This window comes from Diprion similis, chromosome 1 (genome assembly GCF_021155765.1).
Source record: "Diprion similis isolate iyDipSimi1 chromosome 1, iyDipSimi1.1, whole genome shotgun sequence".
Classification (NCBI taxonomy): domain Eukaryota; kingdom Metazoa; phylum Arthropoda; class Insecta; order Hymenoptera; family Diprionidae; genus Diprion; species Diprion similis.
Window position 1 is genome coordinate 5,823,354 of NC_060105.1, and position 23,147 is coordinate 5,846,500.

General features: G+C 37.2%; 4 protein-coding genes and 1 long non-coding RNA gene across 13 annotated transcripts; 1 reads left to right on the top strand and 4 right to left on the bottom strand.

Moving 5' to 3' along the window:
* Window positions 1-392: 392 nt before the first annotated feature.
* LOC124410480 lies at window positions 393-3,285 on the bottom strand. Its single transcript, XM_046888891.1, has 4 exons — window positions 2,781-3,285; window positions 2,470-2,674; window positions 2,021-2,315; window positions 393-1,970 (listed from the first exon to the last, which is right to left on the bottom strand). Exons 1-3 carry the CDS (start codon window positions 3,140-3,142, stop codon window positions 2,085-2,087), a joined length of 798 nt encoding a protein of 265 aa, XP_046744847.1. The 5' UTR covers window positions 3,143-3,285; the 3' UTR covers window positions 393-1,970; window positions 2,021-2,084.
* A 1,338-nt stretch (window positions 3,286-4,623) lies between these two features.
* LOC124405481 (mitochondrial import inner membrane translocase subunit Tim23) lies at window positions 4,624-8,024 on the bottom strand. Of its 4 annotated transcripts, none has more exons than XM_046880430.1 (5): window positions 7,843-8,024; window positions 6,915-7,164; window positions 6,523-6,692; window positions 6,193-6,310; window positions 4,624-4,805 (listed from the first exon to the last, which is right to left on the bottom strand). In XM_046880430.1, the coding sequence occupies exons 1-5, from the start codon at window positions 7,877-7,879 to the stop codon at window positions 4,796-4,798; spliced, it is 585 nt and encodes a 194-aa protein (XP_046736386.1). In that variant the 5' UTR covers window positions 7,880-8,024; the 3' UTR covers window positions 4,624-4,795. The 4 variants fall into 4 exon arrangements, with proteins under 4 accessions (XP_046736386.1, XP_046736377.1, XP_046736358.1 ...); XM_046880421.1 differs by lacking the exon at window positions 7,843-8,024 and adding an exon at window positions 7,260-7,430 and having other exon boundaries at window positions 6,185-6,310; XM_046880402.1 differs by lacking the exon at window positions 7,843-8,024 and adding an exon at window positions 7,260-7,429.
* Window positions 8,025-8,541: 517 nt separating this feature from the next.
* Window positions 8,542-13,965, bottom strand: LOC124404003 (lipase maturation factor 2-like). Its single transcript, XM_046877800.1, has 10 exons — window positions 13,637-13,965; window positions 12,985-13,168; window positions 12,764-12,865; window positions 12,032-12,225; window positions 11,667-11,845; window positions 11,196-11,445; window positions 10,882-11,087; window positions 10,523-10,763; window positions 10,091-10,307; window positions 8,542-10,003 (listed from the first exon to the last, which is right to left on the bottom strand). Exons 1-10 carry the CDS (start codon window positions 13,728-13,730, stop codon window positions 9,736-9,738), a joined length of 1,935 nt encoding a protein of 644 aa, XP_046733756.1. The 5' UTR covers window positions 13,731-13,965; the 3' UTR covers window positions 8,542-9,735.
* LOC124404010 lies at window positions 10,720-12,311 on the top strand. Its single transcript, XR_006928971.1, has 2 exons — window positions 10,720-10,856; window positions 11,677-12,311. It is a non-coding gene; the product is annotated as an uncharacterized LOC124404010 (long non-coding RNA).
* A 1,013-nt stretch (window positions 13,966-14,978) lies between the features above and the next one.
* LOC124416818 (trichohyalin-like) lies at window positions 14,979-17,691 on the bottom strand. Of its 6 annotated transcripts, none has more exons than XM_046877776.1 (3): window positions 17,400-17,691; window positions 15,718-16,938; window positions 14,979-15,536 (listed from the first exon to the last, which is right to left on the bottom strand). In XM_046877776.1, the coding sequence occupies exons 2-3, from the start codon at window positions 16,902-16,904 to the stop codon at window positions 15,527-15,529; spliced, it is 1,197 nt and encodes a 398-aa protein (XP_046733732.1). In that variant the 5' UTR covers window positions 16,905-16,938; window positions 17,400-17,691; the 3' UTR covers window positions 14,979-15,526. The 6 variants fall into 6 exon arrangements, with proteins under 6 accessions (XP_046733732.1, XP_046733722.1, XP_046754129.1 ...); XM_046877766.1 differs by having other exon boundaries at window positions 14,979-15,627; window positions 17,400-17,688; XM_046898173.1 differs by having other exon boundaries at window positions 14,979-16,938.
* Between the last annotated feature and the right edge of the window lie 5,456 nt (window positions 17,692-23,147).

Here is a 23,147-nt window from a genome sequence, read left to right on the forward strand (position 1 = left end):
AGCGTAAACATTTCGTAATTGTTATTTGATATCTATGGATTAATTAAAAATAGGATTTTTATGTTGCATTTACTAAGTTCAATACTTTCCTGCACATATATCACACGTCTTTTCACCAAGTTGTTGAGCATTGCACTAAGGTTTATTTAAGTATAAAAGTGAGACAATACTATAAACAATATTTAAAGCAAAAAAAAAAAACACATTGAACGACACACACACACACACATATATATATGTATATATATGTATATACATATATTTATGTATAATACTTGTAGATATACTAGTTTGACTGTAATTGTTAGGTGCCTTCCTTTTATTAAATCAGTTTCAAAGCTTGGCTCTATTGTCATTTTCTACAGAGAACCGATTATTTTTAAAGCCAATACGTATTTTTGAGAATCGAGACCCAGAGTAAATTAGATTTATCACCGAGTTCCACTCAAACGTTCCTCACGAAAATAATGATCAAGCTTAGCTACTGATAATTAGATTTGGATTCGTACTTTATGAAATCAATTTTCGACTTTTGTATAAGTAAAATTTTTCTTTACCATCTTAAGTTCAAATCTATACGGACCAAATATTGAAGGTATTTTCACGCCATTGTTATTAATATTATTATCATTATTGTTATGAACTTACAATTATTACTACTATTACCATATTACCCGATTTATTAAATATGAGAATGGGAAGTAGGATATTTTCGAAAAAAAATTTGTTCATAAAATTGCTACGTATTTATCAACTATTAAATGCAAGGGTTGTAATATATGTTTATATTTTCATGAATTTTTGTGAGTTGAAACAGCATCGATCACATTCCGCCCCTTGATTAGTTATAGTAACTGCATATTTATTGCTTTTGATTTGTCGTTTTTCTATTCATCGTAGGGATGCATAAATGAATCTTTCTTTTTCTGTAAGCTGTATCTCTTACTTTGATTTATTCACTGCATGTAAAGCAAATCTTTTAGGATTTAAAAAAATTTCGTTTAAACTTGTAATTGTATTTTACATTACAAAGGTACAAGGTAGTATACATATATCTACAGGAATTAATGATGTGTGCCTGAGGTTGAAGTAGAGAAATAACGTTAGCATTCAGTCGACATCAACATCTTAGTTGAAATGTTAATATGCCAACAGTTATTGTAAAGTCTTTAGCAGTAATTTAAGAACCACGATAGTTACATTCTTAAATGATGAAATTTCTTCACAATGTGCGAGGAATTGTTGCTACGATGAATCTATTACCCTGCTTTGTCTTCATTTTATAACTGAAATCATGAGTTTTCTAAATCAAATGTTGTCGAAAGATCAAAGATATTTTCGAAATATTTTTTTGAGAGATTACAGCCGTATATTTATTTATGTATACAGTTTTGTTGTTTTACTATATTATATTGTTATTAAAATTATTATACAGTTGTCTACATTTCTTATCGAACATATTAGATACAAATATAGTGCCGGTCTACAATATTCAACCATATTCTTACTATTCTTAGGACAGATATAATATATTCGAAAATTTGAATACTTGCCTACTGGAATATTCAGTGGCTTGAATATTCATTTATGTGCCGAACTATTTTGGCCAATACGGCGGCTTTAATGTAATATTATTTATTACATTTATTATTTGAGTGATCAATTGAAATACAGAAAATAACTATGATGTACATAAATGAAATTAATAAAAATGTACCTATATGTATAAAAAAAAAAAAAAAAAAAAAAAACCCGAAGACAGCTACAAATAAAGTCTATTATCATGTGATAAGAGAATTAAATAATTTTTTCATACTATATCTTTAAAAAGAATACTTTAACTCATAATAAGGTGTCATATGTCTGATATATGTATACGTTAAGTCTTCATATGTTGTTTGCATTATGGTGTACCTAAGATCAATATCGGAGTTCCAAGACAACTTGCGTTATTAGTAATTCCTCGAAATTTAATAGATATAACTCAATATCACTGGTATTTGCTGATTCTCTCGGCGACTAGTACGGATATCAATTAGCAAAACAATATTTGATTTTCAGTAATAAAATATAATTTTGAGTCACTAGAAACAACAACTTCGCCCATTCAAATCAATCTGCCTCTCCCTAGCCATGCGAAAGTTTATAATAAGAATACCTATCCATGCGAACAAATTAAACCAACTGGTTGTAATAGCTAACTGCAAGGATAAACCAGTATTGATTTCATCCCCGCGTCTCCAGTTATTAGCATCTGGCTGTAGATAATCCATATAATCAAACACGGCTCCACAAGATAAGCGATTATGAATCACCTGAAAAGTTGAGGCTTCTGTCAGTAATAATACTTTTGCAGTTCATAAAACTGAGGTGCAGGTGGCACCCATTTACTATGCTTTTCTCTTTCGTTCTGATTGACGATTGAAATAGATTTATATTGCTTACAGAATACTATGAAGGCCACAGTACCTGAACTTCACGACCACTCGATCCCAAAAGTTGAACCATATTCCTTCGATATTGATTGCAGGTTTTATAGTACCCATCAGTTAACAATACAGCATGTGATAGCGAGAGAAAAAAGATCAACACTCCTAAAAATGCAGCTAAAAACCATTGCTTACAAATGGTTCTCCGTTTCGGTCCCACCACGACGACATTTCCTTGCTGTGCCCTGAGGAATCACATTATTTGTTTATTTCGAGTTTGCTGCATTTTATAACGTATCAAACTAAATTTAATTTATCAGATGTTTATTGCAGAGTTAACGTGTCATGTACCTATGTCCAGATGAAGTTGTCGTTTGAATCTGCTTAGGATCCCCTAAGTTTCTGCTAATGCATGTTCTGTAACCATGATAAATCCCAAGAACCAGTCCGACAATCAGTACCGGAACTAGACCATATGATGTGAAATGGCACAGTTTAACATCACCCCCCATAAAAGTACTAAATGTGTTGACACTATACAAAATACACCCACAATCCACGTTGATACAAACATTCAGAGTCCAGGCCCAATGCTGCCACACTATGAGAAGACAAATTATGGCTGTTGTTGACAAGATTGCAGAGACCGAATACAAAACTGCAAGTTTCCTTTCAGCTTGTTCACTTTTTGCATATAATTCGACACTCGCCATGTTTCAAGTATTCTAAACATTAGTTGGTACAGTCGAATTCAGACTCGCATTGTACATAGATCGCCTACAATTTGAAATTAAATATGCAATCACAAAATCATCGTTTTCACTATTTTCTTTACACTGTACTTTTTATTTATCTATATGTAATTATTTTTCAGAACTTTGGTTTCCTCAGAAAATTCAAAAGTCGTGTATTTCCACGAAAACTGAGCTGAATGTTTTTCTTTGAAAAGGAGAGAACCGTACTAAACGTTGCCAAGAAACTGAGGGTACAGTTTATATTAAACAGAGTCCATACCAGTGTCTGCGACGCTAAATGCAGAACACGATAACTACCAATTAATTTTGCTACACAAATACACAGCACGTCAGAAATGGAATACAAAATAACTATTCACCACCTTAGATTAATTCCAGAGCAGGAAAAAGGAAATTTTGTTGTGTCTTATAATTTGAATATTTTCGAATTATATAATAAATATGGTCATCAGCTTCAGTTTTTAAGTTGCAGATATGTTATTCTCAAATAATATTTAGTAATTAATAATAGTCTACATGAAACGCTTCACTTAATATTCACTTCTGCTTCTGGAAAGTGGTGTATTAAATTTACCGAAGGTTTTAGTTTATTGATTGTACCAGTAACACATCGCATGCACACTTTTAAATCGAAATTATTCCGACAGTATTGCAATTTTCACACTGCAACTTAGCTTCCATTGAGTGAGTGACTGCATAATAAATTTGGTGACACAGCGCAGGAAAATTTCGAACTATTCGGAATAACAAGTGTGTGGTTCAAAGCTGAGTAAACTATACTACTCCACAGACTGAGATAGTACTGGCTAGTGCGTCGAAGATAGCTGAAAATATTCAACTATTTGTCAAGTGTGATATACATACGAGTGTACATGGTATAGTATGAATTATTATTTAATATTTATTAACTGCGTACCTTAGGGCACATATAATACTCTATATTCATACTACAAGTTGTGATAAATTTATTTGGCGCGGAACGCAATGGCATTTATTATTCGATTGATAATCGAGCACCAAAACAACACAAAAGTTTTGATTTCTCATGAATAAGATTGAAATTCTGGCACAGATTGTTTATTCCGCTTTCTACACTGCACAATGCTTGGAAATTTAAATACGTTAAATGATGTCAAAACGTTTTATACGGTTTCTATACTGTAGGTACATGGTATCAGGTCAACCCACATGATCAGATAAACGTAGATAAGATTAAGAGCCATGCTTGATGATTATAATAAAATTATGACTTAAGATTTAATTTTGTTTCTAACAAAGATCCAAGGGAGCACAATACAAGTAAAATGCACATGCGGATTTTGAATTTGAAATTAAATTTTCTTATTGCAATATTAATGGGTAATCGACGTCACAGTTATGTTACATTATGTCGCATGGCTCGATCCAATATCAGAATAAAATATATTCAGTTTGAGTACAACCCCAATTATATTTTATTTACATATTTCTTTATTTTGTTTTATTATGGTATAGCTTATCTGAATGGACAACAAAACATTGTCGTCTTACAATGCATGGAAAAAAAGAATTTCTATGTACAGGGCAAGGAGAAATCGATGCTAGTCTCTAGGTGGGCAGGTAGCCAATTGATCATTTCCGTCTATAAGAAAAATAACAGCCTATGTTAAACTTGAGAAAATTGATGAAAAGAAAATTAGATTTAAAGTCAACCAAGTGTTTAGCTAATTAGAAATTACCGCAATTCCAGATATATCAATTGTTAGTTGTAGCACTATCTTTTATGTTACATTAAATGCGAAAAATATGGATGAACCCCATTAGGGATACAGAGTAGAAGCCAATCTCGGATATAAAATCGTGTTTTTTATTTGTATGTTCAACTTAAATACATTTAATTCAAGTGACCTAGTTAAAATTAGCTAGGAAAGTTTTTTAACTATAAAAACTCTTCAACCAATGTCAATTAAACAGAAAGCATGGGGTTCTCTGAACTGAATAAAATCAATACTTTTCAATCTAACTCAGCGATACTTCCACATTGCCTCCTTAAATACCAAATCAGATGTACATGTTTATGACAGCATATTACATTGCAATTGGATTCATTTCGTTACAAAGAGAAGCATATTTCGTGGCAAATGATGAGATATAATTTGCGAGCTACTGTGCTAAGTATCGATGAAATTCAATAACAGTATTTATAAATTAGTTCAAGCTACGTGAACTACCAGAGATTGTAAATCAGCATCTAACATATGGAATAACAACTATTATTCTCATGTTCACATCACGTTGATATTGCAGTAATTTCAATAGAAGTCGAAGAGTTTTACTGTAAATTATTTTATCATTATCTAGACAACAACCCTGTAATCAACAACGTAGTCATTTTAATGGACTCCTCAGACTGATTATTGTTCGTTTCCCAAGGTGGATTTATGAAAGAAAACCCATTACCATTAGAAGCATTAAGATCGATAAGCTTCGATATCTAAACTGCAGTAATTATAATTTTTCTAAATTAAACTACGTTTAGTATTGATGGTCGAGGTAAATTATAAAATGAATACATGCGGTGATGGGTATATCAATATGTCATAAAATCACATGTATTTAAGTAACTAATATATTTTTACTACTATCAGTTAAGAGCTAATGAGATTGGGGATTTCGTTTTTAAAATTGGCTCCTAATGACTTAGGGACATGCTACGACTGTTCCTGCTCAAATTTATTAACCAAACAAAAACTCAACTCATTTTCAATAAGACAACTGATATCGTACGGCGACTATGACGTGAAAATGTTTTAAAACAGACTATAATGCAAAAATTCAATTCCTATTCTTCAAAACCGTTTGTATGTATGATACTTGCAAAATTCTATTTTCTTCACATCAGAATTGTACAATTTTCTCTGTATTAAGCTATTAGTCAAGTACCCTTGAAATAATAATAAAAATCAAGAGAAGGATCGTTCGTAGCACACGAGGTTGACTAAAGGTGAATTTGAGACACACACTCTTACGCCGGATTGATGCGTTGATGACTAATTTGTGAAAGTGTTTCTCGGTTATTCCATAAACAGTAGGCTGCAGCTATTGCGAATCCGATTCCTCCTCCCGTCGCACACTTTCGCAATCCAGCTGAAAATTTTTAAAATAGCATGTACAGTGCTGTATGATAAAAAGCTATTATATTGAAAGTTTATGAATAAATAATTTAAAATATCGTCAGCAAATATTTAAACAAACTCAAATGGACATAATTTGTAGCGTGCATCAATCGCACAATATGTTGGGGAATTTTTTTAATTGCAGTAAACTAAGTCTGTGGGAAATTGCAAATTTAGACGCACATGTGGATTTGAATAGCATTCCGGTGGCAGTTGCAGCTCCGAGAGTATTTATCGAGTCATCTGTTCCTCTAGCCCAAGAAAGTATGACTCCAAAGCCGCTGTACATTACCGATATGACTCCTAATGTGTTTGCCAGTGACGAACCATGCTTCATTACATGATTTATTAACCTACAAGAGGAAGTGATCCAATTTAAATATACCTATGTATAATGTGCAGTTTAAAATTATTCTCTTAATGAAACTATACTGAAGTCCAAGTGTCGCTGCGTTTTCAAAATTTACAATAATCAATACACATTGACACCAGATATGACGATTAATTAATGAGTTTAGATAATATTACAATATTACATGATTTATTGTAAAGCATCCTGTTACGTAATAACTCACTGTGTTCTCCTAAGATTGCCGGTTTGTCCAGCTAAGGTTGTGGCTTTAATTCCTTTGTAAAAACCAGAAGTGCCACCCAGGCCAGCGCCAATTATGCACGCAGCTCCAATTTGGCTGAAGGCTAATTCAAGTCGACCTCGTTGTTTCACAGCTCCTTCAGGGAATATAAATTCCGGCTGGCTGGCAGGCAGGTAGCTTGGGTCGAAGTTCAAATACGGACTGAGAGGTGCCAATCCTGGTTGCGAGGTGACTGAAATATTGACAGCAACAAGTTTGGTATTAATAAAACACAATCCCAAACTGTAAGCAATATGAGGAATTTAACAAGGTAACCAAACAAAATACCCTGAGAAACTAATGTATTTTCTATAGCAGAAGCTGCAGTCTTTTCCTCATCTCCCAAGATTTTAGTATGAAAATCATTGATGATTGATGTCATGACAATTTCCATGGTGAGAATCAAGTCGACGCGATAAAGTACACCACCTACAGTCTATGTGCAAATCTCATATACGGATGGTGATATACCAAGCTTTGATTGTGTACTAATATTCGTCAATGTCATCGCTGAATTGTACGAAATTTAGATTTTGTCGATTTCGTTGAGACAGTCAAATGACAGTGATATCGCGTTTGTTATTGCATAATTGTTTCACGTGGGGAGTAGACTTCAGACCCATAGAGTTAGAGGAAAAGTGAGGTTATGCGACGATACTAAGATGCTGGTAAGCGATGGTCAGAGTGTTTATACGCGTCTAAAGAAGCAGTGGCACAATATATGATATGATAACGAATAAGCAGAAAATTCAAAGGATTTTCACTCGCTTTCAGAATTTTCTACACACGCACCTATGCCACTCACTGGAAGTTTGAAACAATGACAAAGTTTGCCATGATACATGGCAACACAACCTTACGTCAAATTTACCTGGATTTTGCGACTTGATGTCACGTAAGTCAATCATTTTCGTCTGGGTTTGATTATCTTATAGTTAACAACGAATTAACAAGAGCAACTCCGCTCCCTGATCATTAGATGCGAATTTTGCAATGAATGACCGGGTTGCGTGCTCAATCCGTGGATCGAACTCGACAATCCATTACGTGTTGAATTGTTACCAACATAGAAACACGAGACTCTAGTTGGTACGAGTACAGCTTGAAGTCAGGCTTGTACGTGAGGCACGTGACACAACGACGTAGGCAGTGTTCGAAACCGTTTGAAAAAACTTATTCTAATCCCCAGCCGACTCTCAGTTGCAGCTTGAACGGAATTATAACACTTTGAAAATGGATTTGGCGAAGAAATTGAATCGGGAGGTATCGAGTCTGGTTCTCCAAAAACTTTGGTGAGCGTTGCTGGTTTTTTAATCAACTTGTAAGAATATAATTATCTCTGATCTTTGATGATTATACATGAAAAAGTAACGTAGTGTACTTCACAGGTATTTATTTATTCTTTATTCTTTATTTCTTCGAATTTACATAACGCTTATAGAAGACTTCGGATTATTTTATTTTCTTATTATTTATTCATTCAGTTTTATAAAGTAAAGTTGTAGAACAGATTTTGAAATGAAAAATGTAGATTATAATTGATCATTTTATAGTACAAAAATCAAAAAAGTCCTTGGATGTACATTTATTTTTGTTAACAACGGATTAGTAATAATCGTGAGTAATATTTAATTTAAAAAAAAAATCCATATAAATATATCTATTACTTAAAAGATTATGGGATAATAGCAAAGAGTAAATTAAATAGGGTGAGCTAGAATAAACGTTCATAGGCTTTTCTGGACACGTACATATACTAAAATATTGGAGAGACAATGTAAAATACAATTTAAAAAATACATTTAAAAAGAAAAAAAACAAAAACACTAAAATAATAACAAAGTATTAGTTCACAAAGTCTATAAATAATCACTGTGAGTTTTCAAAAATTCATAAAATACAGATCCGAATAGACAGGGGATGTTTCACTGATAACTAATTGAATCCTTTCATGTAGATTTATAATTTTGTCAATTTTAATTACGAATGGATCTGTGGTCCAATTACTTCGTACTTAATTTTATACAGAAATCAGATAACATGATTAGTGGATCTAGACAAGTCTGCACAACTATATGGATCGCCAGTAGATATCTTACTTGTTGGTATTTTAAAAGTAATGAAATACGTTCTAACGACATTCACAGGACTGCCGGAAAAATAATTTCAACTACATAATTATAAGTGGAATGAGTTTTTCCAAAATTGATTTCAATCAGAATTTAATTATGAATAATTAGGTAGAAATCAGTACAAATTTAAGAATCTTTTTTCAGAGAGCCTCGATACAGACACTTTATACCCAGTTGGGATTACTAAAAATATTTCACCTACATTTTAGACCGTTTACGTTATAACTACACCGTCCAAACTTCAACAAATAGGTACTTCATCCACATGATTGTATAGTTTACATTGTTAAACCGAAGGATATAATCTCCTCAACAAATGGTGTTCAACTAAATAACCACCACTTCCATAACGCCATTTGGTAGTTCACATTTTCTTGTAAAAAGTATGCATTCTATGTGACCAAGTACAGTAAATAGCGACCACGCTAAATTATCCGTTTATACGATATTAACAAATGCGGAAGCTTTTTCAGCTTCTTCGTGATGATAGTTGTGTCATGTATAACATCAATTCAATAGTGTCTAATCTCCTTACTTGTATTCAGACCTGAAATCCATATGGGACTTTTCCAATATACGGTATTAGCATCAACAACTTTTCCATTTAGACAGGGTCAATTGATCAACACGATTTAGTGTTTCGCTCGATTATAACCGCTCATAATTATTGCACATCCCGCGGTAAATACACTCCATGAAAGGAGACTAGCTTCCACTCTTCCCACGACAGCTCTCAGGCTGTTTAGAATTAATTTCAGAGATGGGTTCACACTGTGCTCATCAGGCTTGTCTTGGATAATCTTCATTTTCGATAAATACTCCAGTAGTGGTGGGTGATCTTTGCTGAAGATCGGGAAGTATTCACCAATCTTTTCCCGGGTCCACCAGGTCGAACCGTGTCTAACATACGAGAATCGTCAATTAGTATTACTAGGAAGTTAGGAACGTTCTGTGAGCAACGCGTGAGTAAAGATAACGTCCTCATACCTTTGACTCCAAAGGGTGTAATGATAATGATAGAGGCTCGCTTTTATGTATTTAGGCGGGCTGTCTCGGAACGGATTCTGATCCTGATTAATTAGCGCCAGGACTTCCGGTTGTCCTGACAAAAGCCTGTAGGCTAATGACATTAACCATGGGTTTTGATGGTACGTTCCTAGTGCAGCAAACCACATTTGCCAATCTAGACGAGGCTGATGTGGCGCTGTAAAAAATTGCCATGATCAGTTAATTATTGATCTCAACATTGAAAGTAAAGTGGTAATATTCTCGGTACTTCTCAACGCTAAATGTTGCCAAATAACTAAAAACTTGAATAGATATCTACATTTTTGAATCATCACAGCGACAAGAATATGTACCATTTTACTTTATAAATACTCGAGATGCCTGCCACCGCAGATTCGTTTTTCCGCTTACCAACAAAAGGTAAAGAATTATTAACGTTTCCTGGCTTGTATAAGAATTCATATTCTCGCCAAGGTCCGTCTATGTTGTTGCTTCCTTCTATAATAACTTCTGGTCTTCCTCCCACTCCCGTCATTCGTCGGAACAATCCGTAACTATTAGCCAGATGGAGATGATCTACGTGTGAATGAATATGTTTCAGTTGACTCGGAATTGTAGAATTGTGTGAAGAATGAAGCGTGGCGTACGGCACCTATGACAAAAGATTAATCGTAAACGTTGAAAGAGAATCCAGACATCGTTTTGGGGTAGAAAGCAAACACAGACGTAGCTGAAAAACTATAATGTGTAGTATGAATTGTTTTACTTACAACACTAATGCTAAACAGGAACACAATAGCGAGGGTGTAAATAATGGTAGTAAAAGTGCTGAGTAATTTGCTGCCAAATCCTTGTACAGATAAGATTGAATACGTCACAGCTTCAGCTACAGCAAATCCAAGAGATGCTAAACCCATGTAAATAGATATCGGAACCACAGTGGCTAGAGCACGATCAAATTGCTCTTTTGTAAAGGCTGAAATCCAACATTTTATTTTACAATATTTTTGTTGATTAATGTTATTCGAGCTTCAAGAGTGTGGTAAATTATAAAATTACATTCTCTGTCAATCTCATTGCTTACCGATCTTAGACTCGATGGTAAAATCTTCGGTTATTTTCAAGTTGTAGTACACGTACGTTCCATATATCACAGCAGCGTATACGAAAAGACAAACAACTGTTGAAAAGTAATCAACGAAGTCGGATTGACTGCTTTTTGCTTTTTTTTTGTAGAAGAATTGATCGTCCAATAAAGATATACACAGGCAGATCGTCAACAGATTGAAGAAATTGTAATTTCCCGTAGCGATGATATTCAGTTGAAGAAATACCTGAATTTAGAATACAATTATTACAATTTGTACATGTTAGTGACTCTGCTTAAGCTGCTTTATCCATTTGTGGTCGTCCTGAGCAAGCTATACATCAGTTTGCTCGAACTCTAGCGTGCAAAAGACTCTTTTATATCTAATCTTTAAATTTTCAGAAAAAAATTGAAATGCCGAATAGAACTCGGTGAAGTAGAAAATAATTTTGATGCATGTATGCTTACTTGCAAGTAGAAGGAAGTGATGCGAACTTTTCTATTTGGGAAAAAGAACAGAAACGGTATTACGAGCTCGAAAACGTTTGCCCCTACAGTAGTTAAGCGAAGAAACCATGCTGGTAGATGATGAGCATACCAAGCCAAGGGAGTAGGAATGCATTGTGACTCAAAATGCACGTTCAAGGCTGGAAAACAAGAAAATGAGTTGCGTTTAATTTATTTGGCAGCACAAGGACTCTTTTTAAGGTCTTACCCGTTGGCTACGATATTAAATAATAAAGAATAAAGTATGAGCTCCAGCTAAAGCTGCAAATCTAATTTGTTGTGCTCAAAATGACACATAGGATAGTTCAAGTGAAAAAATCACATACCCTCCAAACCCCACCATGTCGGACAGCCAGAAGTTAGTTTTACAACACCACTGGAGAACATCAATCGAAAGAGTAGCCAACGAACTGCCCAAAATGTTAACGCCGTAGACGGAGTACTGGATTTTCCTCGACGGGGGTACCAGAAGGGTGCAACAATAATGCACAAGAATCCAGCTTCGAGCAGAAGAATATCCCTGTGCATAAAAGTTATTTCAGAAAAAAAAAAAAAATGTTTAAATTTTCAATAATCTTGAAAATTGAAGAGATATGATTGTTCCGTTACTTCAGTTTTTACTATTGAAAGTAACTATAAAATCTTCAATACTGATATAGGCAATGAAGTGACGTATAAGACGAGAAAAAAAAACAGCAATGACGTCTTTTGATGGATTGGCAAGTCGAAATTCATCACGTTAAAAATAAACATGATATCGGAAGTATACAAATTTTATTTGTAATTGCGCTTATTGGTGCGCAGCAACCTTGACAAACACATCATTCGATACTCTGGTCAAGTGTTGAGTGTCGATACAGTTCTCGAGTTACAATGTCATGTAGACTGTCCTGTTCAGGCCTCCGATTAAACTTATGCAATATTGGGTTTTATTTCAATAGACAGTTGAAAGTATACCTGACTGACTTGCCTTGGATTTTATTCAGAAAGCCTTACGAAGTGAAAGAAGCTTGATTGGGATGTTCATTTTATGCTATAATTTATGAAAAATATCTCACCACTGAAACGACATAAAAGTTTGTCCAACTTGATAGAGAGAGTAGTACAGAGACCATAATCCAGCAAAAACTGGAGCAGTGCAAAACCTTTGCGATACAAATCTGAAAAATGAAAATACAACATTTATGAAGTAGCAGAGACGCACTTTAAGCTTTTGCAAATCTTTACGAGACTTGAATTGCTACTTCGACCAACACAAATCAATAAAGTCTTTTTTTACCCAGTAAATGAGAGAACAATCCCAAGTATTGCCAATACATCGAGCATATACTCTGTGTTCAGGTTTATGTATGGTGCAAGCCAAAGCAAGGTTGGCTTCTGTTTTATTCTTTGCGACAAAGTGTTACCACCCCTCGAGTCGAGCTGCGCCCTGGCTGGTAAGACTCCGTTGTTGCCATATAACCCTGATAAGGAGAATAAATTTCGTTTCAACAATTAAAACATTAAAACTAGCAGTTCCTTCGCAGTCAGTATAATTACAGACATTTCAAAGTCGGAGATATAAAACATTATTTTTTAATTCAGTAAAAGAATAAACAATTGAGCCTGGTTTGAAATAAAATTGGTTGAAAAAGCATAAATTACGTTGATCGTGTTTTTTTTTATCGGTTATTTGAAACGAATAGAGAAAACGAAAGCGTAATTTTTCCGCCAACTGGAACCCTTCGTTGCGGTAAGGAAAAAACCTAGTTTAATTAAGCGCGATCTGATTACGGTAAAAGACGATTGCGGTTAATACTTGGGAGCGAAAATATGGGAAGCTCAGTTAGAGTTAGCAGAAACAATTGACAAGTGAATAATTGTAAGATTGTCTTGAACGAGGTCTGAGATCAACCGGTGCTATTAATGGTATAAAAATAAGCCGTTCTTACCTGGGATTTGGATGTAGAAGCTGAGAAATGCGAATAGGTAAATGATGCATATACCTCGCAGGAATAAATTGCGGGTATACCGAACCTCTCCCATTTTTTTCTTCCGTTTTTCTCGAACTCGCGGGTGTCAAAAAATTGGCATTTATTGAATAATTGCCAGGGAAAAGCAAATAGCAAATTTTTATTACGAGGAGCCGCCTCGATCCCACAATCTGCTGCTACAATTTGTTACTGGAATGGAACTGGGGAGGAGGGAAAACGTTCGGGATCCCGGCTGGCGTCACCCAGCGATCCAATCAAAAGCCGGCAGATATGTCGGCGAGAAAATCTCGTCTACGTCCTCCGCTTATTATTTAAATCTCAAGCGTAAAGTGCGGATTCGATCTTCGATCCCGGCTGCGATACGAGATCCTTTAATTACAGAATTTTACGGACCATCTCGCGTCGGTGACGAAAATTTTTCTAAGTAAGCAATATCCTGCATTCCACGATTCCACGCCTGAAACATGAACGAACTTAGAACTATGAACGCAGCTTTAGATCGTCCGCCTTGTTTTTCTCCTTTTATACAGCCACGTCGTTTCCTCTGATTTGTTCTTTCTTTAAGGGCTGCGTATCCTTAACCAATCGTTCTGCTTCAAAAACCCGTGGGAACTGTTTGAAATATTGACTCACCAGTAAGATTCGAAATTTGGAACATATTCGTAAGATTTTAAAGACTTATACCGTTATTAAATTCTGTCTCGCGTTCGGTTGTTACTGTTTTTTTCTGTTGGGAAATTTATACATCTGTAGGCCTAACAAGGAAATTGAAATAATAAAAAATAATGATCAGCACCGCCAACATATGATTTGACTCATTTATTTAAAAAGAATTGAACTCTCGAAATGTTGCTAATAATAATCAATAACCATCGGCAAACTCCTTGTAATATATGATTTTCGAAAGTACATAATCACTCGTTGTCACAACTAATGTACAATGTATAATTATAACAATACAGATGTATGCGACAAACTCATCGTTATACGTATATATTGATATATGTATAATGTATATATGTATACTTTATATAATATAATGTGTATAATATATAAATATTAAATGCAATGGTCAAAGACCACGGTATAACTGAAGTAACAACGAAAAATAATAATCAAAGTTCCAAAGTTCATCAACTTGAACAAAATTATTATACACACTGTACAACTGTTTCCAGCTATAATTCTCCTTCGGTAGTACAAATTTTATCGAAAAACTATAGTATACAGTAGCTCTCTACCCATCTACAGCTTAGTTTTCGTTCGCGATTTCACTACGTTGCTAGAGTGCAAATTATTGCAAAACTTCTGAGCTAGGTGGACATCGATCGCGTCTTATCATTGACGCTTAGAAGTTTAGATGTGGGTACCAGCCGCTCTAAATTCAAGCTTAACTAATTAATAAATCACTGTCGTTATTTGTTAAAGACTAATTGTCGTTGTGGAAATAAAAAATATACCGGTTGAGCGAATGGAAGTTTGTTCCAGTCACCAGCAGAATAAACCCTAAGCTCTAAATTGTCTAGAGCAAACTTCAAAGTTCGTTTTATCGCACGTATTTCATTTTCATTCGTAGATCCATCCAGACGTTCGCCGCTGGCTACAGATCGAGTGTTTCGTTTGTGAAACATGGAAACATTAATGGTCGTCTCACGTTTGTGTCGTTTGATTAATGGAACATGAAATGAACCGTTAATAATTTACTCGATACATACTAAGCTCTGGATTCTATATACGTGTGCTGTGCATATGTATACTAGATTCGTCGGGCCTAAGGAATGCGACGAGTTCATCCATTGTTTTGGGACTGAGGCTCGATGGTCTGCTCCCCGATATGAACTGGCTGGGTCAGCGTGTTCTGAAACCACATCATCCAGTTGCTGAGATAATGGCTCCCCAATTGGTTATCGGGGTCGTCCCTCATCTGCACATTGTTCAACTCCTCAAAACTGCGAACGGTTTGAAGTTCAGTGAAATTGCTCACAGAATGCCCACCATGCGTTCTTAATTCCCGTTTTCTAAGAGCATCTTTTACTAACCTTTGTCTGCGTTCCTCTTCGGTTTCAATTGCAGACCTGGTGAACCTCATTTCCCTTGCTCTTAGGGCATCCTTTCTCAATCTTTCTCTCCTCTGGTCTTCAGTCTCCTTCGAATACTGATTCAATCTAGCTTCTCGTCGCTTCGCAGACTCTCTATTCAACCTTTCCCTTCTCTGTTCCGCAGTTTCGTTTGCATACAAAGTCAATCTTTTTATCCTTCTCCGTTCCGCCTCTCGATCCAACCTTTTTCGCCTCTCTTCAGGCGTCTCGTTGTACATTCTGTACTCCCGTTTTCTAGCCGCCTCGGCGTCCAGTCTTTTTCTCCTCTGTTCGGGAGTCTCGTAATACATTCTCATTTCCCTTCTCTTAGCAGCCTCTTTAGCCAGCCTCTGCAATCGTTCCTCCTCCGTTTCTTCCTCGTAAAGTTTTCTCCGCTTCTCTCTCATGCACTCCGCTTTCCTTCTCAATCTCTCTCTGTAATCCTGGCGCGGCTTACCCTTCCTTCTCAATCTCCTCTTTACCTTTTCCGAACTGCTGACTTTTCCCTGAATGTTGCCTCTGTAACGTTCGTTCAAGACACGCGTCCTTCCTTTTCTCTTCGAGACTGGAGCCGTCTCAGCCTCGACGTTCAGCGGCTCTTCAGACCTGTTTTTCTCACCTTTCGAAACCCTCAACTCTAGTTCGGTGCTACTTGTGTCCTCCTGGTCTATACACAACCAGTCCGAGCTATAAATACCGTTCCCCTCTTTTTTAACATTTAGGCTCAAACCATCCAAAAAGTCAGGAACGGCGTAAGGAATCGTTTGCAGTCTGTCGTCGTTGTCGATAAAGACTTCGGTCGCTTGGCTCATTCGTCTTTGAATTTCTTCATTAATTATGTCCGGGTGCAAAGCTCCTAATGTTATTGTTTCGGGCAAATTATTAGCCAAGGTACGCACGACGTTATGCTCCAGAGCATTGAAAGTCAAACTCAAAGTCTCTAGATCATCGGTGTTATTGCAAATACTAGTTTCCAGTTCGTGAATCAACGAATGTCCTTCTTTTATTTCAATCGCGCACAGGTTATTCGCCTCGCATATCACATCTATATCGTTCGATTCAGATTCTTGATCTTCGACCTTAACGCATACGGAAATGAGGCCCAATGATGCGTCGTCTAGTTGAACATCGGGTTGATTTATTTCCATCTCCCCGCAACCTCGCAATTAGTCCAGACAATTCCTGCAACACAAATGACACCATATTTACGGATGCTTGACAGAACATGGAGCTGACAGAATGAAAATGCATCTCTGCCTCTGTAATATAGTGTAAGAATGAAAACTTAGGTTACATCAATGAGATGTGAGAAATTGAGGGAAAAATTTTACAAACATCGGGCAGCGTGGAAAAATATCACGCAATTTTTGGGCATGGAAATTATTGCTTTTCTTATTTTTTGTACTAACGACAAACCTTTTGCGCGAAGCTGGTGTCTCGGCTAGAAATAGAAACGCGTTGGCCATGAAAAGGTGATATTTCGGAACTTTTTAACGGGCGGATTGAGTGTGGGAAGAATATCGGAAAAACACAGAATTACACCGTCGATCAATAACAAGATAATACGAAGGACGGATGTATCAAACGTCAATCACGAAAGTGAAGGAACGAGGAAAAAAAAAGAAGGAAAAAGTATCCCCCACCTGCGTATCGTCTGCTTCACTTGTGACAGCTGATTTTAAGATGGCGCCGAGACGATCGCGAGCTTGTTTATGGGCATTTGGTACGCGCTAAGCGTGTCTCCGTCTCTTCGACCCGTTTACACCTCTTGTCGATCACATTTTGCGGTTGCCTATGCTCAACGATATGAGCAACGACCCTCCGGGTCCCGGTTCTCGACGAAAATAATAATCGAATCAACGGTACCGAACTGCCTCGTTGCGTCCACGTCGCGTCATCGCTAAAGATGGCATCCACTCCATTTTCATTCCCCAATCGTCGCACGGCTACACAAACCAAACTCGTTCCACTGCATCTTTCGTAGCTGCGCATGCGGCCACTGTGTAAAAACTCACGTACCGGTTAAATATAAATAAATGGTTATCTTAATTATGCAATTTTATCAGTAGATAATCTATATGATATCCATCTAACGTAATATCGTAGTCTTTGGGAGTTTCGGATAATGTTTCTTTGTGTTACGAACTTACTTTGGTGCGGGAATAAAATATTTTCTCTGCAAAATGGACTTTGTCAAATTTCTGGCCAATATAAAATTCCCTCGGAGCTTACAAATCGGACTCGCTCCCTACTGACGCTGACCGTACGTACATTCATGTATGCCCGGTTGCATATAAAACAGGAGAAAAACCCATTATCTTGCGCGAAGAACGATAAATTGTAAAATCGGTTAGGATAGTTATGACGATTTTAACTATCACAGCGAAACAAGATTGCTCTCGATATTTTGATTTATTACAGCGCAATGAGGTCTAAATTAGTCGCGAGGAAACGGGTGACGTGAGTCTTCAAATTCTTCAGATTCTCTGTCGTAAGAGACGGCGTGAAATACACGGTCGCAGGCTTCCGTAACGTGTAGGTACTCTGCGTCAATATTCGTGTAGGGATCGTGTATGGTATACCTATATAGTATGGGAGGATCGAGAAGTACCTTAAGAGCTTCATCCGGAGGGCCCGTTTTTGTCCAAGAGTCCACGCAGGGGGCTACGTGCGCTGATAATTAAGACATTTCCATTTAGAGTTGACGTCAACTGACGTGTAGACGAGCGAGCTTCTCTTCCCAGCTACACGTTTTCGGACCCTCTTCGATTCGGAAAAAAAAATTAATCATTATGTATCGTATTTGCAATTAATGGTATATACGTATATAGCTGTATCAATACATGATCGAAGGGACGATTCTCGGAATGCTCGAGACGTTCCTCAAGAAAAACTTGATTCTCGTGGGACCATATCCGTTAAGTTATTTATCATTTTCACGTGATAATATCTGCAACAGTACAGCTTTCAATTTTGTTATCAATTTTTGATAACACCATCTATGCTGATTATACTGGTACATAGAACGAACATAAGCGATTGGAAATTGACAGCTAATTAGAGAGAGAAATTACGCGGCAAATGCTGTCATAGCAATAATATAATATCCAACTCATAATACGGCGATCCTCGTACTGGTCTTGCAGTTACAGTTATACAGCTCAAACTTACTGCCAGCGACAGGTGGTAGTGATATAACAGTAGCCATGCAAGCGGCGAACATAGCACATAAAGCACAGTCTTACACCCTGCGAAGTTTATACAGATCTCTCAATCTTGTATACGGAGTCTGATAAACCTTTTTTGAATCACGCTAATTGTAAGAGTCGCGTATTTTCTTGCAGTGTTTTTTTTTTTTTGTTGATTTTAAGGATTTGTAAAACTTTAAGTCGTTAGTACTTTCCCATGATAAATAAATGATTAGAAACGAAATTGTATACCTACATGTTATAGGTATATATGATTAAAGATTAAGTGTGTCAAGCAGGTGTCACGACCGCGAGAAATCGAGCACTTATCTGTATAATGACGAGGCTCCTTGGAGCGCAGGATTCGATCGGTTTTAGGAATCTTTTTCAAGTAGTCGTACGTTACGAAAGACAAGCTGCAGCTGCAGTCGGCGGTAGCTTAACAGCGTAACGAATTATTGATGTGCCATAAAAGTACAGAAATCAGGGTTATCGCTGTGGTATTGCTCATAGTTTCTAGATGAACTTTTCCCTCGGCTAATGACTGCGAATGATCAGTATCGACTTCGTTACGGGGAGTAAACACGGCGTGGATAATCCGCGTTTGTCAATCAGCATTCCTCGGGTGGTAGTAGGTGCTGGAAATCAATGTTTAACGTTACAATAATTCATTCGAGCTGCAGGGGCATTTATAATTTACGACCGATGGGCGGTTATTTTATTCTCACTGTTGGACTACCAAAGATTTCACGAGGGCAGAACAAGCCTCGCGGAATGTTGGCAGGTTCTTATTCCACTGACAAAATCATTAGGGGACTAAATCCAATAAAGGGCCTGTCGGCAACCGACCATAAGAAAACATTCTTCGGAAGATGACCGGCTGCATCGTAATCGCCCCATCAATGATATCGCTGGCTGGTTCCTCATTCAACCCACGGCACCGCTCGCATTTGCCTTCGAAAATATTAATACCCGTTTGAAACTTGCCACAATTATTTTTTGTTTCCAGAAAATGGAGAGAAAAAGAATAAATTAAAAACTAAAACAATTAACGATAAACAAGTGCATAGTTTTCGTCAAAATATGTATAGATTCATCTGAATTATCGATAGTTGAAACCTCTTGCATTGAATTGCACCTATTATCGAATCGTACAAATCATATACTCGAGCAAAGAAATCGCCTGCGGATTAAGGACACGACGCGACACTCATCTGTACAACCATTTCAGAATTGATCGAGAACCTTGTACGTAGGATCCCTGGAAGTCGGATCGGAGCACCGAGCATCACGCGACTCCCGAATACAGATCCTTGGGGAAGCTGCAGGGAGCGTTATACGTCTCGATCGCAATGAAAAGAGCAAAAGGAACGACGTATTTCTACCGAGTAAGTGAGTAATGGATATCTTTATTATCGTCGAGCGTCGTCGGCGGGGTGAGTCTGCGAGCTGGAATCGACGTCCGCGCAGCAAATATGTACCCCCGGACTTGGACTTGCAGGACTTGGACTTGACGAGGACTCCGCTCCAATTGGTCGCCCAACATAAATATTTATGAAAACGATATATTTATACGCGGACGACAAGTCTGATGGTTAAAAAGTTGAGAGATTTATTGGGCCGCGTCTTTCACTCGACAACCATTTCTGATTCTACCTCCACCGATATATCTATATACCTATACCTATACGACGAGGACCGATTCAGTCTTAACTCGGCTGTATTAGGTATAATTTATGCATCTTACGTTGTCTTGTATACAGACAATTTTCATTACGCTTCCTTTTATCTCGCTGCAGCTAATCTTGACCCGGTGCTTATTGATTATAATTACACTGATCAAAGTAGTTGAAGGGTCAATATTCATAAGCAAATTAATCGCGAGATCCGCGATCGAATTGAGCTTCATTTGCATTTGAGACGCGGTGAAAGGTGGGTGAAAAGAAATAAATAATTCGACAAACTTACACAAGTGAACGATAATAGTTGATATGCGACTATATAAGCAAATCAAAGGTAATTAGAAGGGAAGGCACCAAAGGAAGGACGTGTAGGCATGATATTATTGTACAATAAACGTATTCGCAAATATACTTGTGACTCTGCACAACAGTCGAGAGTTGAGATATTCTCGTAACGGTGCAGGAGATTGCAGTTAAAGAATTCTGCTCCTTTTGTAACGGAGTATGTACTTGACTGCTTAGTAAAATGATTCATGTGACGGAAGATTTGCTATGTTCTTTGCAGCCAACTGCACCGGGTTGCGTGAGTTCAAACTCCGCGATGAATCCAGCGGCTGGTTGTCGAGGCCTGGTGTTTGCTGTTCCTACATCGTGGTGCTGCTATGAGCGAGGTGAGTACCGATTAGCGGAAGTCAAACTACCGATTCAGGAATATATCGCGCGTCTAATGGGTATAGAGATATATGCGCCAATGAAGGCGGATTTGGTGATTTGGTGGCAAAAGGGGATATGATATTATTCTTCGTGGCAATCCTTACAAAAGTATTCAAAACGCATATCTAGGTACACTAAAATAAGTTGAAAAAATAATAAAAGGTGAAAGGCCTTATGTTTGGTGGATTTATAACATTTATTAATTGTGTAAATGGTCGCATCGAGAATTTTTTTGTTTCTTTCGCAAGCGCTTTAAAGACCTTTGAAACGTAGAGATTCTTCGATTTCGGAAAGAATGTTTAAATTATTTTGTTTACCTACTCTGAAAATAAGCTTTTAGCAATGATGTGATATAGCTTCAAGAACGTATACTTCATAAAGCTCTAAAGATTTCTTTATGGTATGGTAATATAATAATTAGTTATGCAAATCGGTGATTATATTTCAGGTCGATCTTGCAAGACTGGCGCCCAGCGTCGCATGTTTTTCTGTCGACTAACATTACTGCTTGTTATTATTTCTCTTTTACTTTACGAAAAGTAACAATTACATTTCGGGAAATTACTATATCAGGGAGCATCGGTGTAGTTTAAAATTGAAATCACCGCACCTGTGCAGCTCGCGATATAATACATATTGTATAAATCAAAGGTCTGTATAGGTATGCAAGATACAGGAGGACTGCACGAGCAGCCGCAAGATTGGCTTGCTGCGGCAGCCCTCTAGGAAACCAATAGAAAGTTCTCCTGCAGTTGAACCACAAATCTCTGCCCTAAACACCCAAATTAACGCTCGATGCCCCATTGTCCACCCGAGACGAGCTAAAGATCAGTAACAAAAAATATTCAATAGGATCTCGGACGAATTTCGTGTTTTCAGTGTAATACAGCCCCTAATACGCTGCAGCTCCTCGGTTTCCACAATATTATATTATCTATTGTTCGATACCAATTTTTTCTCATCTTAACTCTTTATTCTTTTTCTTCTATAGTTTTTCCTCGCCTGCACCGCATCGTGCGCGTGTTATACGTAAATACGTACTGTGTGTGCATGGATTATAAAGTGTAACATGTAGCCCGCAGTTCCTCAAACTTTCGATAATGCAGCGATCGTAAAATTACAATCAATCTCACCGAATTATATTCAAATTCGGAATTCAAGCTCAAAGCAAACATCTGGACTAGTGGTCCGTTGCTTTTTAGTTCTCTTCTTCGACCCCATAAATTTTTTTGTTCAATCAGTGCGCCATGAGTTTCATCGAGAGGGCGTCCACCGATTGCAGCGTTCACAACACCTCGTTTACGGTTCGGTTAGTACAGCTTCTACAAGATCGAGTAGTTTGCGGTCGTTTTGAAGACGGTCAAGTTCAGGGCTCTCACAATCAGTTGGGTAAGAATGAAGAGCGCGTACAGCCGATACTCTCGTAAAGTTTAATGCGGCCCTCCATAAGTCATTCGAACAATGCCTTGGCATAGGTATTATTTCCCCCGCCTCCCTCGACGCCCTCGGGACTCGAACCGTGGTCTATACGCCCCCCGTTCAGCAGTCCGCACCTCTTCGATCCTTTCAAGCTGACACTTGATGTATCATGTAGGCATAGGCGGGGTGGAGGGGGGATGCGACGGTCTCTGGATGTTGCAAATCGTTCGACGTTAGGCCCGCGGTTAACCTAGAAAATGACTGCATATTGTCACCCTTTCAAGGATCTCCGAAGAAATTTCGGTGTAGATTCGGGATCGACGATTTCGTCGATTGGTTTCTGAAAAATTTCAATTCGGGTATAGCGACACGCGTTGAATAAACGTGA

Coding starts and splice junctions, on each gene's coding strand:
- LOC124416818 (XM_046898173.1), bottom strand. CDS start 16,904: ATGGAAATAAATCAACCCGATGTTCAACTAGACGACGCATCATTGGGC.
- LOC124405481 (XM_046880402.1), bottom strand. CDS start 7,365: ATGGAAATTGTCATGACATCAATCATCAATGATTTTCATACTAAAATC. Junction 7,165..7,259: donor AAATACATTAGTTTCTCAGG/GTATTTTGTTTG, acceptor TCAATATTTCAG/TCACCTCGCAACCAGGATTG. Junction 6,693..6,914: donor GGCAATCTTAGGAGAACACA/GTGAGTTATTAC, acceptor TTCCTCTTGTAG/GTTAATAAATCATGTAATGA.
- LOC124410480 (XM_046888891.1), bottom strand. CDS start 3,142: ATGGCGAGTGTCGAATTATATGCAAAAAGTGAACAAGCTGAAAGGAAA. Junction 2,675..2,780: donor ACAACTTCATCTGGACATAG/GTACATGACACG, acceptor GTGATTCCTCAG/GGCACAGCAAGGAAATGTCG. Junction 2,316..2,469: donor CGAGTGGTCGTGAAGTTCAG/GTACTGTGGCCT, acceptor TCAACTTTTCAG/GTGATTCATAATCGCTTATC.
- LOC124404003 (XM_046877800.1), bottom strand. CDS start 13,730: ATGGGAGAGGTTCGGTATACCCGCAATTTATTCCTGCGAGGTATATGC. Junction 11,846..12,031: donor GACATGGTGGGGTTTGGAGG/GTATGTGATTTT, acceptor CTTGTTTTCCAG/CCTTGAACGTGCATTTTGAG. Junction 10,308..10,522: donor TAATTCTTTACCTTTTGTTG/GTAAGCGGAAAA, acceptor AATTTTTTACAG/CGCCACATCAGCCTCGTCTA.